Here is a 16,916-nt window from a genome sequence, read left to right on the forward strand (position 1 = left end):
TTTTCAATCCGCTTTATGAGGATTTGTATAACAAAAAGTCTTCTCTTGTCCCGCCTCTAGGGCACAGAATTAAACCCTTTCTTTCTTCTGCCGGCATTGAGCTGGAAAGTATATCGCCTTCCCGTCTACTTTCTTCTCCTCCTTGGCAGCTGGTAAGACCACAGGTGGACCTAACATTAACTTCATTTAAAAAATCAGAAACAAATGAATTACAATATAAACAAGAATATAATCAATTAAAAACTAAATATAGCAATCATAAACCCTTATTTACGGATGGTTCCAAGGACGGTGGTGCAGTAGCTTGTGCCACTGTCATTGGAACCAGAACAATATCTTCTAGAATTCCAGATAACAGCTCTATTTTTACTGCAGAAGCAAACGCCATATTAACAGCTCTTAAATATATTCAAAGACACCCTAAACGTAAACAATATATAATTTATTCAGACTCTCTTTCTTGTCTTCAGGCGATTAAAAATATTTCTTGTAAACATCCACTTTTAATAGAAATTATTGAATTGTATAATGATCTTGCTACTGGCCAATACGACATTGTCTTTTGTTGGTTACCCAGCCACGTGGGCATTTCTGGTAACACACTGGCTGACCTTGCTGCTAAAGCAGCACTCAACAAATCTGTGACGCTACTTCTTATTCCATACACTAATTACAAAGCGAGCATTAGAACGTTTATCCGTGATCTGATGCAAAAGAAGTGGGACACTCAAGTAGGTATAAATAAATTACATGAAATAAAACCGTATATTGGTTACACCTACTTGGGCTGTCAGTCCAGATTTGAAGAGGTCATTATGAGACGATGTCGTATTGGTCACACCAGATATACGCATAAATACCTATTGAAAGGTGAGGATCCTCCATTTTGTATCCCTTGTGATGAAAGAATCACGGCCAAGCATGTCTTGCTTGACTGCGTGGAATATTCCATCACAAGGGATACCTATTTTAAATCACGTAGTTTGAAGGACCTTTTTACTAATATCAGTTGTCATTTAATCATTGGATTTGTAAAAGAATTAGATTTATTAAATGAATTGTAAATAGATATTTTTTATTACTGGAAGTTTAAATTGGTAACTGTGCTTGTTAGTGGCTGTATCCTCAAAGGGGGTTGAAGTACCGTAAAACTATTGTCCTCCTGAGAGGGTACGTAAGCCCACAAACTTTCCATGTTTTTAATCGTAGAATAAGTGTCCTTTTACTTAATGGCTAGATTTCACGAATTGCTGACGGCTGAGGGGATGATGTAAATCCAGCTAGGGTCCATGCAGGTAGCAAAGGTACTGTAAGTCCCCATGGTCCCTAGTATGGTGATCTACCTTCAGTTGTTAGCAATCTATAGCCCATTTTTATATTGTATTGTCCTCTATAGATAAATTGTTTTAGGTATAGTTACTAGTTTTATATTCTACTCTGTGATATTCTAGTTGTTTTACTGTCCTTCGTTGACAGGTTTTATAATAGGCATATACTTCATTTCAGAATTAAATGTTCTCGTCACGATATGGCTGAGATACTGCCGATGTGACGGTAAATATAAACTCACTCACTCACTCACTGAACAAGATATTCAGATTCGGGATTTGAATCCCGAATCCGAACAAAACATTCAGATTCGGGATTCAAATGCTCAAACCCGAATATTAAGATAAGTCAATGTTGAGTCTGAAATATGGAAAAATGTAGGTTTGGGTGTTCATGGCTTTAAGATTTTAATCCCGAATCTGAAAATAACATATTCATAGATACATAGATACATGGATACACAGACAGATGCATAGATACATACATAGATACATACAAAGATACATTGATAGACACATAGATACATACAGAGATATAAAGATACATAGATAGATACATATATAAATAGATACATAGATACATAGATAGATACACAGATACATGCATAGATATATAGATACAGAGATACATACATGATACATAGATACCGACATAAATATATAGATACATACTTAGATACGTAGATACATCGATACATACATAGATGCATAGATATATAGACAGATATATAGGTAAATAGATAGATACAGAGATCATACATAGATACATACATGCATACATACATACATACATAGATTCATAGATACATAGATAGATACACAGATAGATGCATAGATACATACATAGATACATAGATACATACAAAGATACATTCATAGACGCATAGATACATACAGAGATATAAAGATACATAGATAGATACAGAGATATATACATAGATACACAGATACATACATGATACATAGATACATACATAAATATATAGATACATAGATACATACTGAGATACGTAGATACATCGATACATACATAGATGCATAGATACATAGACAGATATATAGATAAATAGATAGATACAGAGATGCATACATAGATACATAGATAGATATTCGAATCCCGAATCCGTATCTAACTTCATGTTCCTAAATATTATGACAATGCGACTGAGCGTAATGGAGTCATACAGTTAGAACATCTAACTGTAGAACAGCCAGATTGTTTTACATCTGATCCACTTATATTCATTGGTGGCGATGTTAATGCAAGATCGGGCGATCTACAGGAAAGTATTCCAACATCAAGGAGAGATGTTGACGTTGTCAAAACAGTTTCTAGCAGAGAAAGCGAGGATAAATATGTCAACACATTCGGCAAATCATTAATAGACCTCTGCTCCGTGTTTGGCTTACATATTGTTAATGGTCGCTATGGAAATGATACACATGTAGGCGCAATGAACTTCTTCGGCAGTACGGGTGCGAGTCTGATAGATTACTGTCTAATATCTTTAGATGTGAGTGACCAGGTACTTGATGTTAATGTGAAAGGATCGGAATCAAGCCACTTACCTTTATTATGTGTCTATAATGCAAGTGTATGCAAGGATGAAAATAGTTCAACATTCAACAAGGCCGTCTGGGATATTGATATGAAAGAAATATCTGTAACGGACTTGGGTTCAGATGACAGTACCAGTGCAATCAAATATGCAGAAAATATGATACCTGAAAACACAAAGGAATCTATAGATTTATTCACAAGTACGAAGCGGCAAAATGTTTCCAGGTTGAGTTCAGCAGAGGTAGTTCTGGCAGACGACTTCAAGGGAAATGGTTTGATGGGGACTGCAGGCGGGGTAGGCGGGAGGAGAGTTAGGCATTACGTAGTAACAAGTCAAGAAAAACTTTTACATCATATAGAGCCACAAGAAACATATATAAATCTATGATATGAAAGAAACAGAATGATTACAGGCATAAAATCTCACAGTCTCTGAACGATATACTAAAAAGGGATTTAACGCACCTTTGGCGTAGATTAAAGAAGCCTCAGGATACTCCCCGTACTGTGTGTAATATTAGTACTGAGAAATGGTTTGACTACTTTTCTGCATTTTAAAGGAATCTTTAAATCAAGAAACTCGAGAGAAAACGGCAGATATCAATGATGATATCACAGAACAGGAAATAAACAAGGCAACAGATAGACTCAAGCGAGGTAAGGCTGCTGGATTCGACCAGTTGATTGATGAATTTTTCAAAGAGGGAAAAAGCATATTAACCGCTATTTGCAATTGTTGTTTAACCATATATTTAAGAATGGTTTTTCTCCACCTCAGTGGTCAATGGGCATAATACTACCTATTTATAAATCTGGTGATAGGATGAATCCTGACAACTATAGGGGAATAACCTTAATGAGTGTACTTGGGAAGATATATACATCGATTCTTAACCAGAGATTGACTACATGGGTAAAACAATTTGTAAAAATATCAGAAGAACAGGCAGGTTTTCGAGAGGGTTATTCAACAACAGACAATATTTTTATATTAAATGCTCTTTATCTGTACGGAAAGGCAGATTCTATGTAGCATTTATAGATTTTCGTAAAGCATTTGACTCCATTGATAGAAGACGCTTACTTATGTTATTAAATAAGATAGGGTTATCAGGAAACATTTTGGGTGCTTTACAGGCTATCTATGAAAGAGTTAAAAGTCTAACGATTCTTTCACACAGGTATTTGAATCGTCCAGAGGACTAAGCCAAGGGTGTGTCTTGAGCCCTTTGTTGTTTTCCCTATATATAAACGAATTGATATATACCCTTGAGTCTACTGGTCACAGAGGGATTCAACTTTTCCCGGAATATATAGAACTACTCATTTTACTTTTTGCGGATGACATACTACTTTTTCAGATACAGTTATTGGTCTACAAAAACGAGCTGTATTTTAAAATATTCGATACGAAGATAAAACCTACTTGTGTGTACGGGGCAAAATTGTGAGGCTACCAGAAGTTTCATGTTTTAGAACGAATACAAACAACAGCCTGCGAAAGATTCTTGGGAGTTCCAATTAATACACCAAATGCAATGGTTATTGGTGATTGTGGCAGATTCCCAGTCCATGTAGAAACGTTTACTAGATGCATTAGATATTGGTTATCACTACTCCACATGTCAGATAATAGACTTCCCCAAAAAGCTTACAATATGTTATTTTGTTCAGATATACAGAAAAGAGTTAGCTGGGTATCATTTATTAGAGAATCACTTTTCAAGCTGGGTCTTGGATATGCATGGATATATCAAGAAGTTGGCCATTGCCAATTATTTTTGAATATGATAAAGATGAGGCTTAAAGATGTTTCCTTACAAGAGTGGCATTCATTTTTAACCGATAGTACTAGATACGACAATTATTCTTTATATAAAAACAATATGTTCCCAGAAAAATATGTTACAAATTTTCAACTTTCAGCAATGAGGCGATACTTAGCTTTACTAAGAACTGGAGGCGATATATTCCTCAGAAATACATCAAGAATTGTAATCTTGTAATGTTTTGTACACTTATGTCTGATTGTAAAAGTGAAACTGTGTGGAACTTATGTACATTTTGTAAGTACGCCATTTCTATTTGATACGAAAAGATGAAAGACCAAATGTAAACCATATATGCCAAATGTGTTATATTTCCATTACCAATGTATATATCTATGACACTATGTTTATTTGTATATGGGCCTGTGGCTGTGAATACAATAAACCGAAATGAATTGAAATTGAACAACTTACAAAACAAGTTATTGTACTGTTTCAAAGCAGTCCTATAGCTACATACCTAGAAAAACTACTTCATACTAAAACACTATTATTACGGACGGTTGTTTCCGTCCACCTCATTAAGTGTAATTAGGTCTTCAGATGAAATTCTGGAAGACCTACTGTTATTATCCGAACTATTATTATTATTTGTACGAATTATGTGCCAGCTCCCCTGGCCTAACCGCTGGATGGATTTCAATGAAACTTTCAGGGAGGATATAGCCTGTATGCTGAAAGGTATACCATGAAAAAATAATCCCGACTTCCGGTTTCCGCTAAGGACAGACAACCAAAATGTGAAAATTTTTCACCCTGAATATCTCGAAAACTATAAGAGATAAATGGACCAAATTTTCACTCAATGTAGACAACCCCGCCACCACTCCCCTGCTCCCTCTTCCCCATCGATTCAACATGTCAAAAAGGTCAGCCGATTTTCGCCGACTTTCGCGTTTTGACAGTGCCTGTCTTTGAAAATCGTCTTCTCCAGAACGGCAAATAGCACAATCAAGTTTAATACACCATTAGAAAGCTTATACCCTGGAAAGCTTACTTTGTTCAAGGCATCGTGATATCTTAAATAGTTTCGGAGTTATCGACGCGTTTTCATAGGGTTCATAAATATGTGATAACTCTGCGAAAACACAATGGATTTCATCGTTGTATCAAACTATAGATAACTGAATGGGGAACATCTTTGCTTCACATTATGGTCATGTAAAAATACAATACTTACGTCACAATTACGACGGAAACAAAATTTTCACATTGCCAGCCAGAATCAACTCAAGTTTTAACAAAATGCTCCCGCGCCGCAATGACAGAGAGATTTCTATTTTTAACGCCGCTACGGCACAGTCTAATTAGAACTCGAGTTTCTCTCACATGCGTTACTCTGGGTTAGCGCTGAACGTTCACGGAAATACATGAGCTTTAAGGACATAGTCGATTCTGTAACAGTGAGTGTGTGGAGTTTTACGCCGCACTCAGAACTATTCCAGCTATATGGCCGCGGTCTGTAAATGATCGATTCTGGACCAGACAATCCAGTGATCAACAGCATGAGCATCGATCTGCGCAACTGGGAACCTATGACAGGCCGTACCTCCTCTGTTCTTTGGTCTACAGTCAAACCAGTTAGTGTTCTAGAAATGTCAGGATCTAATCTTTCCAGTAGTTTGTATATTTGATTGTGCCTTCCAGCTTTTTCTGTCTTTGAATTTTGTGTTTGTGTCAGCAGTGTGGATTCAGTGTCAAATTACTCTGTAATGGATGATCCAGCTGGCGTCCAAAGAAACTGTTCAAGTGAAGATAGCCACGGTGGGTGTACGGCGGAAATCTGAAGTTGAGTATTGCCCAGGAGGCAATCCTAGTTTTATTTTATATGTAGCTCTATGATAACACATATTTTTGATGACAAATATATTAAATCCATCTCATTCAGGTGTTGATATCAACATTCATTTTCTAATTAGAGGGACGACACTGGACATACTGAACATCAATTGAATCCATACGCTCATGCGTTTGTTTACTCTTCAGACTGGTTTACCTGATTGCATATTCTTGGAATTCAATTTGACCTTATCAAGTATCAGGTAAAGTTGTATGTTCATGTTCATCCACGGAACCCTCGTTTGTTGAAATATGGATATTGTCATAAACGTACGTGCATAAAATCACACAAATACATTTCTACTTTGTAACATTAGAAATAGGAGGCGCATTCTAGTAAATGTTGTCTCAAGTTTAACGTGTATGATTTTTGGTAAAATAAATATGATAATTGTATTGTTCCTCTTTCTTATATATTTATGTGTTAATAGATAATGAACATTAATAATATTTTAATATAAATATATGGACTCTTTCCAACTGTTCAACAATCAATGAAGTAGCGGATCGCTGTGATGACAGAAGCATCTGCTGTTACTTTTGAGTTTTATTGCTCCATGCATGAAATGTTCATTGCTACTGTTATGCCTAATGAAAACTGTTCGAGGATCATTAAAGGCAGCTATTCAAAGGCGCTGATTTCATGTATGTTTATAAGAGCTGAGTGTAATAAGATAGGATTAAGCATGTCATGTTTGAGAACCACCGACCCGAAAAGACTCTCTACTACATCACAGTTAAGAATGTGTTTCCTGGTTTCATTCACTGGCTCACATTTTCCAACTCTATCCTCAGGACAGTAAACTCGGTTTCATCATCATTACATGAATAGGTCGTTTAGTTTCATCTCTTACTTTCCCAAAGGCACATACGATGTTCAGTAGCGACTACTATTGGACCACTATTCTTCAACAGTCGCACAAACAGTTTATTTTAGTACTTCAGACTCAAGGCCCCTGTACAAATGCCGACAACAAAATTTATCATACAACAAATAGTGTTCACGGAAGGATAAAGCCAGAGGATATTTGAAGTATCCGTTGGGGTCATATACGGATATCGATGCAAATTAGAGAGGCCATATGCAAATGTTAGGGACTACTTTTACAGTGTAAACAAATATGGCGTCAAGGGTCGGCAGTCGTGTCCGGATTGAGAGGCGGTCTGCGGTACTATCAGTGCTTTGGTCGCAGAAAAGTCATGCCTGGTTATACGATTTGTTGACAATACGTGCATAACTACGTGCGCACGCCAAAGCTCGCTATATACAATGTTTACTCCCAATGCAGGATATTACCGATCCCAAAACACACTCGCATGATAACCTATATTAACATTTGCCACGTGTAATTTCATGACTTAATGTTTACACTATAAGACAAAGTATTATGGTTGTGACCGTCTTTATTGTATAAGCAATGTTTCTCGTATTTTCCTTTGCCCCCTTTTCAGGTGAATGCTTACAGGTTTCTTAATGCTGTTACGGTTAAAAATTTACCGCGAGAGCAAGGTATACAAAGTCACAAGTCAATATCACAATATCCATTTCAAATACAGTACAGGTGAGACAAAATCTAAGGCAATGGGTCACCAAATATAGTGTATAGCAAACTCACCAAAGTCTTAATGTGAGAGAGAAACAGTCGTGTTGAATGAACACAGTGAGCGGTCTGACAGCAGTAGATCAGGCGTTGAGGGATAAAGCGTTGGCAATGTAACTCCGGTGAATGTCCGAATGTGTGTCGCTCACCACACGGCAGCCAGGATACATATACATTTTCAGTCGTTTCTCGAAAGCACGAGCACCTACGACCATCGCCAACACTGTAGAATGCCCTCGAAACAATGTCTCCCGGAAGTATACAAACAGGACGTCAAGGGCAGATAATTCCCGGACAAGCCTGCTGCCAAAATCCTAAAATGCTGACCATCTATTATACGAAATGTGACCCATTATAATTATTATTCAAAACACTAAACATTGTGACCCAATAATAATTATTACTGAATTAACAATAAAATGTACAGAAAATACACACTCATAACAATGTAAACACATTTTATAGAATGCAGCAACAGCAACTCGAGTTTAAAAGTTATGTGGCAGTGTAGTAAATCTATCCTGCACCAAAGGTAGAATTACATACCTTAAATTAGAATATATTTCAGATATTAAGAAGTGATGGCCTCTCGTTCTCCTGATGGATAGCTTCTACAAATAGCATCCGTGATATCACTAATTTTAGACCTGCGAAGTTCATTTACACTGAAATTATGCACAGAAATTCTAAATTTGCAATAAGCTTCAACGATATAACACGTATGCATCCTTCCGTTTGAAACACTGACTTCACCTTACTATAATCTTCAAAAAAGTAGGGGAACGGGAACTGGTAGAAAGAAAACACACTGAGGAACGTTACAATGACATTCATCTTGTGTATGCTGCGTCATTCCACGCTATGGGAAGCACGTGCACAACGTTGGAGCCTCCTACACGTGCACGGGGTGTCATTATGAATCCCATATATCTCCCAGTTTCGACATTCGTACATTGAAAGTACAGTTCCCCTACTTTTTTTAAGTATACAATACAACCCTATTCCTCTCTCACTACTTTACTCAATAGAAATGTGCATAGCATAGCATAGCATAGCATAGCATAGCATAGCATAGCATAGCATAGCATAGCATAGCATAGCAGATAATCACGGATAATCACAGATAAATAACTGATAGAGGGATAGACAGACGTACACACACAGAGAAGTAAACTGCATCATTTTCTCTTCACACATCGGGACTAGTACGGATTTGCAGGTGTCTGTGAGTGCATGTGCAGGTCGACCCAGATTAAAACACCAACAACCACGATAATCACTTGGTCACTTAACACCTTCTAACACCTAACCCTAGCTAACCCTATCTTAGACCCAAATTCTAGCTATATACAATGGTTACCATTGTTCCCCTCCACCTAATAAGGCGCATGCTTTGTATTATCAGTCAGCTTTTATACTGTATGCTGAAAGAAAATATGGAAAATATGTATTTCTTTGTCGAGGACTGCAAAGTAAGTATAACCATGAAAGTATAACCACCCCTCCCTCCAAGTACAGTGCAAGGGAGACAACTCTTGGGGTTTTATCAGATATATCACCAACGTGTGCGGGATGCTCACAGAAATGCTTTAGGACATTTATATATGTAAAATGTTATAAAACTTTTTTTCAATATATGATGCATTGGTGTGGGTTGGCTGTCTGCTCGGGTTCGGGCTAAGGTTAGTGTTAGGTTTAGGGCTAGGGACAGGGTTATTTATTTCACATTCGGAATAACCTCCTTTGAAATAGACAACGTATAAAGGTGTGAGTCGAGTGTATGTCAAGGCTGGGGCTGGGGCTGGGGCTGGGGCTGGGGCTGGGGCCACTGCTACTTCTTGTAGTATGCTATGAGAATGCGTCAGTGCAGGTTTGCGCCATATACAGATATATGTATTACGTTTACAAATTAAGATTAATATGCAGCAGAGAGGGTTTCGGTGATCCTGGCACAGTCAGCATGGTAAAGCTCATCATCAGCTCAGTTCCCTCGCCCCTTCTACACCCAGCCCAGACAGCGAATGGGACTTCTCCCAGGAAACGCTGCCTAGTCGAACCCACCAAGAACCTTCCCCAGAATATGGAGGCTCCCCAACACTGCAGCTTTCTGCTTTACCCACCTTGTCAGAAGGGCTGTGCTCCCGGTGGAGAACCCGGGGAGGGGGGTGGGGGGCTAACGAGAGTGTACTTGTGGACGAGTCCTACTCAGAACGGCTTTGTGCGGGGGAGAAACTATAAATGTTGAACTAGCTCAAGTCCTCAGTTCATCACATAAGGAAGAAACATGCCCCTTCTTGGCCCTCCTCCCTGGTAACAAATAGTGAACTATTTTAATGACAGCTTGTTTATCAACTTTTTCTGTGATGCATGACAATTTCTAAAAGATGGAAAGGTGTTTGGGTGCAGGTTATTCAGGCACTTTAAAAAAAAAACAAGCACAAAATAAAGAAATGAGTGAGTGATATTTTTAGTCACATCGGTATTACTTCAGCCATGTCGCGACGAAACACGTTATAATTTTATAATAAATAAAGGTAAATTATAAAAAACTGTCAAACAAACGACAGTAAAATAACTAGTTTATCACAGATTTCACAAAATAAATAAAACGCAATGCTGTTATAAACAAAAGACATGGATAAAAAGACATCTTTTATATCTGTCAGTGCAGTCTCATCATGGAATGAAATTTTGGCTGATTTGAGAAAACGGTATATCTTGACAGATAACGAGGTTCATCAATATTGTAAGTTAAACATTGGTGCATAGTGTGTACTTGTACGAAAGCCTAATGCTGCCACTTTTGTAGCATCAGGCTTTCGTAGTACTTGTGGACGAGTCCTACTCAGAACGGCTTTGTGCGGGGGAGAAACTATAAATGTTGAACTAGCTCAAGTCCTCAGTTCATCATATAAAGAAGAAACATGCCCCTTCTTGGCCCTCCTCCCTGGTAACAAATAGTGAACTATTTTAATGACAGCTTGTTTATCAACTTTTACTGTGATGCATGACAATTTCTAAAAGATGGAAAGGTGTTTGGGTGCAGGTTATTCATGAACATCTTGCCTCGTAACATTTAGGAGCCACCTTTCTAAACTGATACATTTAACAATTCTTTGGCAAAGCACCGCAACCATTACGTGCGTGCTGATTAATTTGTGCTATTTTCACACATAACAAGCATGCAGTAGGGGCACCCGTTTTCCTGGAGGTAACGGAAAGATGGGAATGGTGACGAATGCCCCCCTCTCGATGCGTGTTATGTGCGAAAATACGATAAGCCAATCAGAACGCGTCTATTGATTGCAGAGCTTTGATTTTATTAATCCCGACTACTTAATTCGTTCATGGCATTGTATTATTGTTTTAAAAAATCATGAAAAGTATATATCGTCATATTGAAGTACGAAGAACGCTCGTGGGTTTGTTGACATAACGGCTCTTACTAATGTAGGTCTGACACTAATGCCGGCTTGTTGTGGTAATTGTACTTGCGCTTCCAACAGTTTTAGGTACTGTAATTTCAAAACTAATCAACTTTAATCCTTATCATTTGGCAAATATTTCACATCTCTGGGAATATTTTAGACTTTTTATGGTCATCCATATATTTTTCAGCGAATTCATTAAAAAATCCCCGAGGCAAGGTTACACGAGACTGTTCAGTTTGAGAAATATTTGTAAGTTTTGAATTTCTGTGGTGGAATTTAATGTACCTTTGATTTTTTATAAATTTATTTTGGCACATTCAGTAAAACAAACCCCATTCGTGATGATTAAATCCTTTCCGGAAATTTAATTGGAAATATAATGTGAACATCTGGTAATAACGTCAGATTATGTCTTTAATATATATATTTTTCTCCTTCGTTTAATTGCATCGAGGACGTTTAATTCTTTAAAACACAAAAGCAGAAACTAAAAATCCAAGACAATGTATGATTACTTCGGTGATATAAGTAACATTGGAATCAAACAGGAATAGAGTTATCGTTCCTGTTTGAAGTATTTCTGACATTCCTACACAGTATGAAATCCTTTCAGAGTGCCATGAGTCGTTATTCGGCTTGTCCCGGAATAACACGTGTTTGTCAGGAATATTCTTGGAGGTTACGGAAAGAGGGGAGCGGTGACATATGGTTCAGAGGCAGTGACTGAAATGACGAAATGATTTCAAAGCGTTTAAAAGTTGATACAAGCAGAATATCTTCAATCTATCCTCTTAAAAAAAGTAGGGAAACCTGAACTTTCAGTTTGGATAGGAAGTGTAAACGTTAGAAACGTGTCACGTACAGGCACCAATTCCCTCTATTACCACCCCTAAAGAGAACACATGATATGGACGCGCACAACGCAGTAGCCCCATACACGTGCATGGCGTCCCATTCTTGATTTTGACGACTTTTCAGGAAGGTCGAGAAATCATTTGGAACATTAATTTTGACACTCATCTTGCATCACACATTTGTTAGTGTTTGTTTCTAGTCGTTTGTTTTAGAATGAAAGAGCGACTACATACCAAATAGCTATGTAAGGAAGTGCAAATGGTGATGCACTCTCAAAACATTCAATATTATCATATTAACATACATTGACTCCGATAAATCTCCTAAATATTTTTTAATCGTAAATAAGAAACCTGAAGTTCCCTACTTGTTTTGAAGAGTATATAATTTCATATGCTGTAGCTATTAAAAGGATATACAGCAGTTATCAGTCATACTTGTGTCAATGCGTTTGAGCTTTCGAGACTTGATGTATAACAAGAATCACCTTACAATCGTCACATCACGAGGAGAATCGAAACCAGGTTTAGGCCTGAATATAGCATGGTTGAGCAACAAAGCTCCCGATATCGGTAGATTTTTTTCGGCTCGCCAATATGCTATATTCGTATGTACTTGTATACTTGAATATCATTTAATTTCTGCCATTTATGGTACCAACTGTGCTAGCATCCATATAACATTTCGCATGCTTCATGTTTTACTTATTTTGATTTTTTATCATTATTTTAATTCACCATATTTGGAACATCATTTGTATAAAATAACATTTGACGAACAGGGTTATATAATATTTATGTTATCACTTAATGATTCCTTGAAACGTTTTGTATCTTCTCTACCTGGAAGGTTCAAAACATTCTGTTAGTTTAGTAATCAGAAATAAAATACTCAAATGCAATTTGGGCATCGCAGTCGGCACTGTAAACAAAATTTCCACTGGATAAAACCACGTCACAATTCATTCATCTCATCCTGCTAGCGAAGCAAGAATAATAATGATGATAACATAATCTGAGTAAATGGTCAACTTTACAAGTCACATCAAAACAAATGTCCGCTCTCCAGGTGTAGGATGCTAGGTGTTAACAGAAATCAATCGGGGATGGGTCATTCATATTCTCCTCGCCAATGTTAATACTAATTATTGGTTTTCAAGAGGAAAAAGTATGACACGTAGTCTCCTAGCTAGTGCTGGTATTGGCATACAATCTGCGATGCGATACATCACGATATTAATTTTTCAGTCATGACGATATTTTGCCAAAGTATTGTGCATTGAAGCTACGATACATACGATATGAATCCCGGTATAATTGTTACGATGCGATATGCATCACGATAGTAAAATCTTTAATTCTACCACCATGTATAAAATACCTTAGAACAAAACCAAACAAAAGGAATGTTTGCATGAAAGAAACTTTAATTTGAAAAAAGTCACATCAGGCACTTGAAAAAACAAGCACAAAATACAGAAATGAGTGAGTGATATTTTTAGTCACATCGGTATTACTTCAGCCATGTCGCGACGAAACACGTTATAATTTTATAATAAATAAAGGTAAATTATAAAACCCTGTCAAACAAACGACAGTAAAGTAAACAGTTTATCACAGATAATAAAACGCAATGCTGTTATAAACAAAAGACATGGATAAAAAGACATCTTTTATATCTGTCACTGTAGTCTCATCATGGAATGAAATTTTGGCTGATTTGAGAAAACGGTATATCTTGACAGATAACGAGGTTCATCAATATTAAAAGTTAAACATTGGTGCATAGTGGCCAATTTGAAGTATCGTGTCGGTATATTATACAATTATAAACTGGTGATGAGGTCAATACCTGCTTTCTATGAACCTGTGAAAAGTATTACTGACCGAGGACCAAGTCCGAGGTTAATATTGCTTTTCGCGGGTCCATAAAAACAGGAATCGTCACTCCACTAGTACTGACCGAACGGAAGGCGTTTGAGGTTTGTCTACACACGTGTGTAAGCTGTTCGTGTTAGTTATATGACTATGTTTATAAACGCAAGGTGAGCTTCACATTATGTTAATTCTGTCAAGAACCGACGAAAAAGATTTTTAACACCCTCTTTAATAGTATGAAAACGCTCAACGATAACTGAAATGCGCACATTATCTAATGCTTCAACGATTCTTGCTTTTGCACAAATATCTTTCAGGTAGCATAAGCCACTGATACGTAATGCCACCCCATATTATTACATTTTCATCCCGACATCGACGACACGAAGAAAAGTTCTCCTGGACGTCTGGAGATCTTTGGAACAGGGTACTGCCATAGTTTTGTCCATAGATACTGTCTGTACCAAGTTAGGGTGAGTGAGTGAGTTTAGCGTTTAAGTCACATCGGCAATATTCCACGCATAACGTGACTAAAGTTAGTTCTAAGTTCATTAGAAGTATGTACTAACTTAGGCGTCCAGTCAGTGAGGTTGAAGAAATATTCGGCGTATTGCTGGATGTTAAGGTCAGGTATTGCACCCATTCACCCACAAATTGATTTCGACTCAGGATTCGTCTGAGCAGTTTCTGTGTTTGATACCCATACCGTAGATGCACCAACCAATATGGTAGTTTTCTTGACATGACGTACTGATGGCAGAACACACCTGCCAGACTACTCACAAAAGCCAAAAAATGAAAGACTTTCAGTACTTGTAGGAATAATATGTACCGTTTGTTCTTAGGTATATGTTTGTTGCCAGTGTGTATCTGAGCATCACACACATCAAATACATAATTCAGAGCAAGATATGAACTCCAGAAAGTTAAGCATGTTAATGTGTTGTTTTAGTTTGTTGTGAATTAGCTGGACGACTTGCTTCAGTGGCTTTTCCTGGTGATTCCGTTGGTCCAACTAGGGACCCCCTTGGTCCAATTAGGGACAAGACAACGGGAAGAAGAAACACTGCATGCAGCATACCCAACAATGTCACCATGAGCATGATGTTGAAGAAGGATTTGAAGATGTAGGACTCGGAAAAGACGAGGACAATGACGCCAAGGAAAGAGGAGATGGCGCCATTTAGTACAGGACCTGAAGCATGAACAATAGCATATTTGGCTTTTTCACGACGGGTGCTGCCTTCTCCAAGCATGAAGGCTGAGCAGACGTGGACGCTGAAGTCAACAGAGAAACCAACAGACATAATGAGATGGATCATAGTGACAGAGCTGAGGCTAAGATCCCAGAAATACAGGAAGCCGAATATTCCGACCAATATGGACACAATGTTGAAAACAACTAGTGTTATCATGAGTGGGTGTGGCATGAAGATACACGTGACCACAGTCATCACGACAAGGGCTACCCCAACAGTCTGGAGAGTGCTGGGTAGAATGGCGACATATTGCTCGAAGAAGATGAAGGCAGGGAAATAAGGGTAAACTGATAGGGGACAGCCATCTGCCAGCTCTCGCATCCGAGTCATCACCCGAGCCTGCTTATTAGAATCTTTGATGTCATCAGAGAACACGTAACAGCGACTAGCAATAATATGATCACCGTCAAAAGCCACGTCATTTTTGAATGCCGGAGTTTTATTTAGAAAGTACTGCGCTCCCGATGCAAACTGTGTCAAACTCGTGTCGTCAAAATAGGAAGAATTTATGTAATTCGTCAACCAACACACTGAAGACTGTGAATTTACGCCGCTGTCTGATTGTGCTTCTGCGAGCAGCTTGTAAATTTGTGTTATGGTGTCCTTTTTCAAATAGTTGGTTGTGCCTTCAAATATGAAAGGAATTGGGAAAGTATTGGAAAAGTATGTGTCTTTGATATCTGTGTATGAGTAGAAATGAGAGGATGGTGAAACCAGATTCTTTAGATCAAGACCTTGCTTTAGGTTGATAACACCATATATGGATACACCAAGGTATGCTAAAAACACAACTATGACTGATATTATACCAGCAACATGAAGGAGTATGACAGGGAGTATTTTTCTTGGACCAGTCTCGCATATACGTTCATCTTGCTCTCTTTCTTTAGGACGTCTTCCGCCACAACTGTACACGTAGAGACAATGTTTGTTCTCTTCCTTATATTCCGACCGACTTTTCACTCTGAGGCAGGTCACACAGTGTCGGCTAGCGTCTACTCGGCTGCCGTGAAGACTCAGGCAAGGTGCAAAGAAGAAGCACTGGTACAGGTAGGAGAAAATGATGGCCACCCCTAGGGAAACAGATGTGGGAACATTTGCAGAATGATACACAATATATGACATTACATATTTAAGCACGAATCATCTCGTTCATAAAAAGAGGAATATGGATTCCACCATTCATTTTAGCACGTAGTCTCATGTGTGGCACGATGAGCATAACTAACCCCCCCCCCCCCCCCCCCCCCCCCTTAGTATGAATGAACATTCTCTCCCCATCAACTTTCAATGCTTAAGCATTTATAGGAGGAATGCGAATATATTAGTTTATGAT

At 38.0% G+C, this 16,916-nt stretch overlaps 1 protein-coding gene across 1 annotated transcript in view; it reads right to left on the reverse strand.

Annotated features, from left to right (window-relative positions):
* Window positions 1-13,856: 13,856 nt before the first annotated feature.
* The window catches only part of LOC137286607 (patched domain-containing protein 3-like), a 37,184-nt gene continuing 34,124 nt past the window's right edge, over window positions 13,857-16,916 (reverse strand). The window contains exon 5 of the mRNA XM_067818555.1: window positions 13,857-16,653. Within this exon, the coding sequence (XP_067674656.1) occupies window positions 15,257-16,653 (1,397 nt within the window). The 3' untranslated portion in view covers window positions 13,857-15,256. The remainder of the gene's footprint in view (window positions 16,654-16,916) is intronic.

Source organism: Haliotis asinina, chromosome 6 (genome assembly GCF_037392515.1).
Source record: "Haliotis asinina isolate JCU_RB_2024 chromosome 6, JCU_Hal_asi_v2, whole genome shotgun sequence".
NCBI classification, from domain to species: Eukaryota; Metazoa; Mollusca; class Gastropoda; order Lepetellida; family Haliotidae; genus Haliotis; species Haliotis asinina.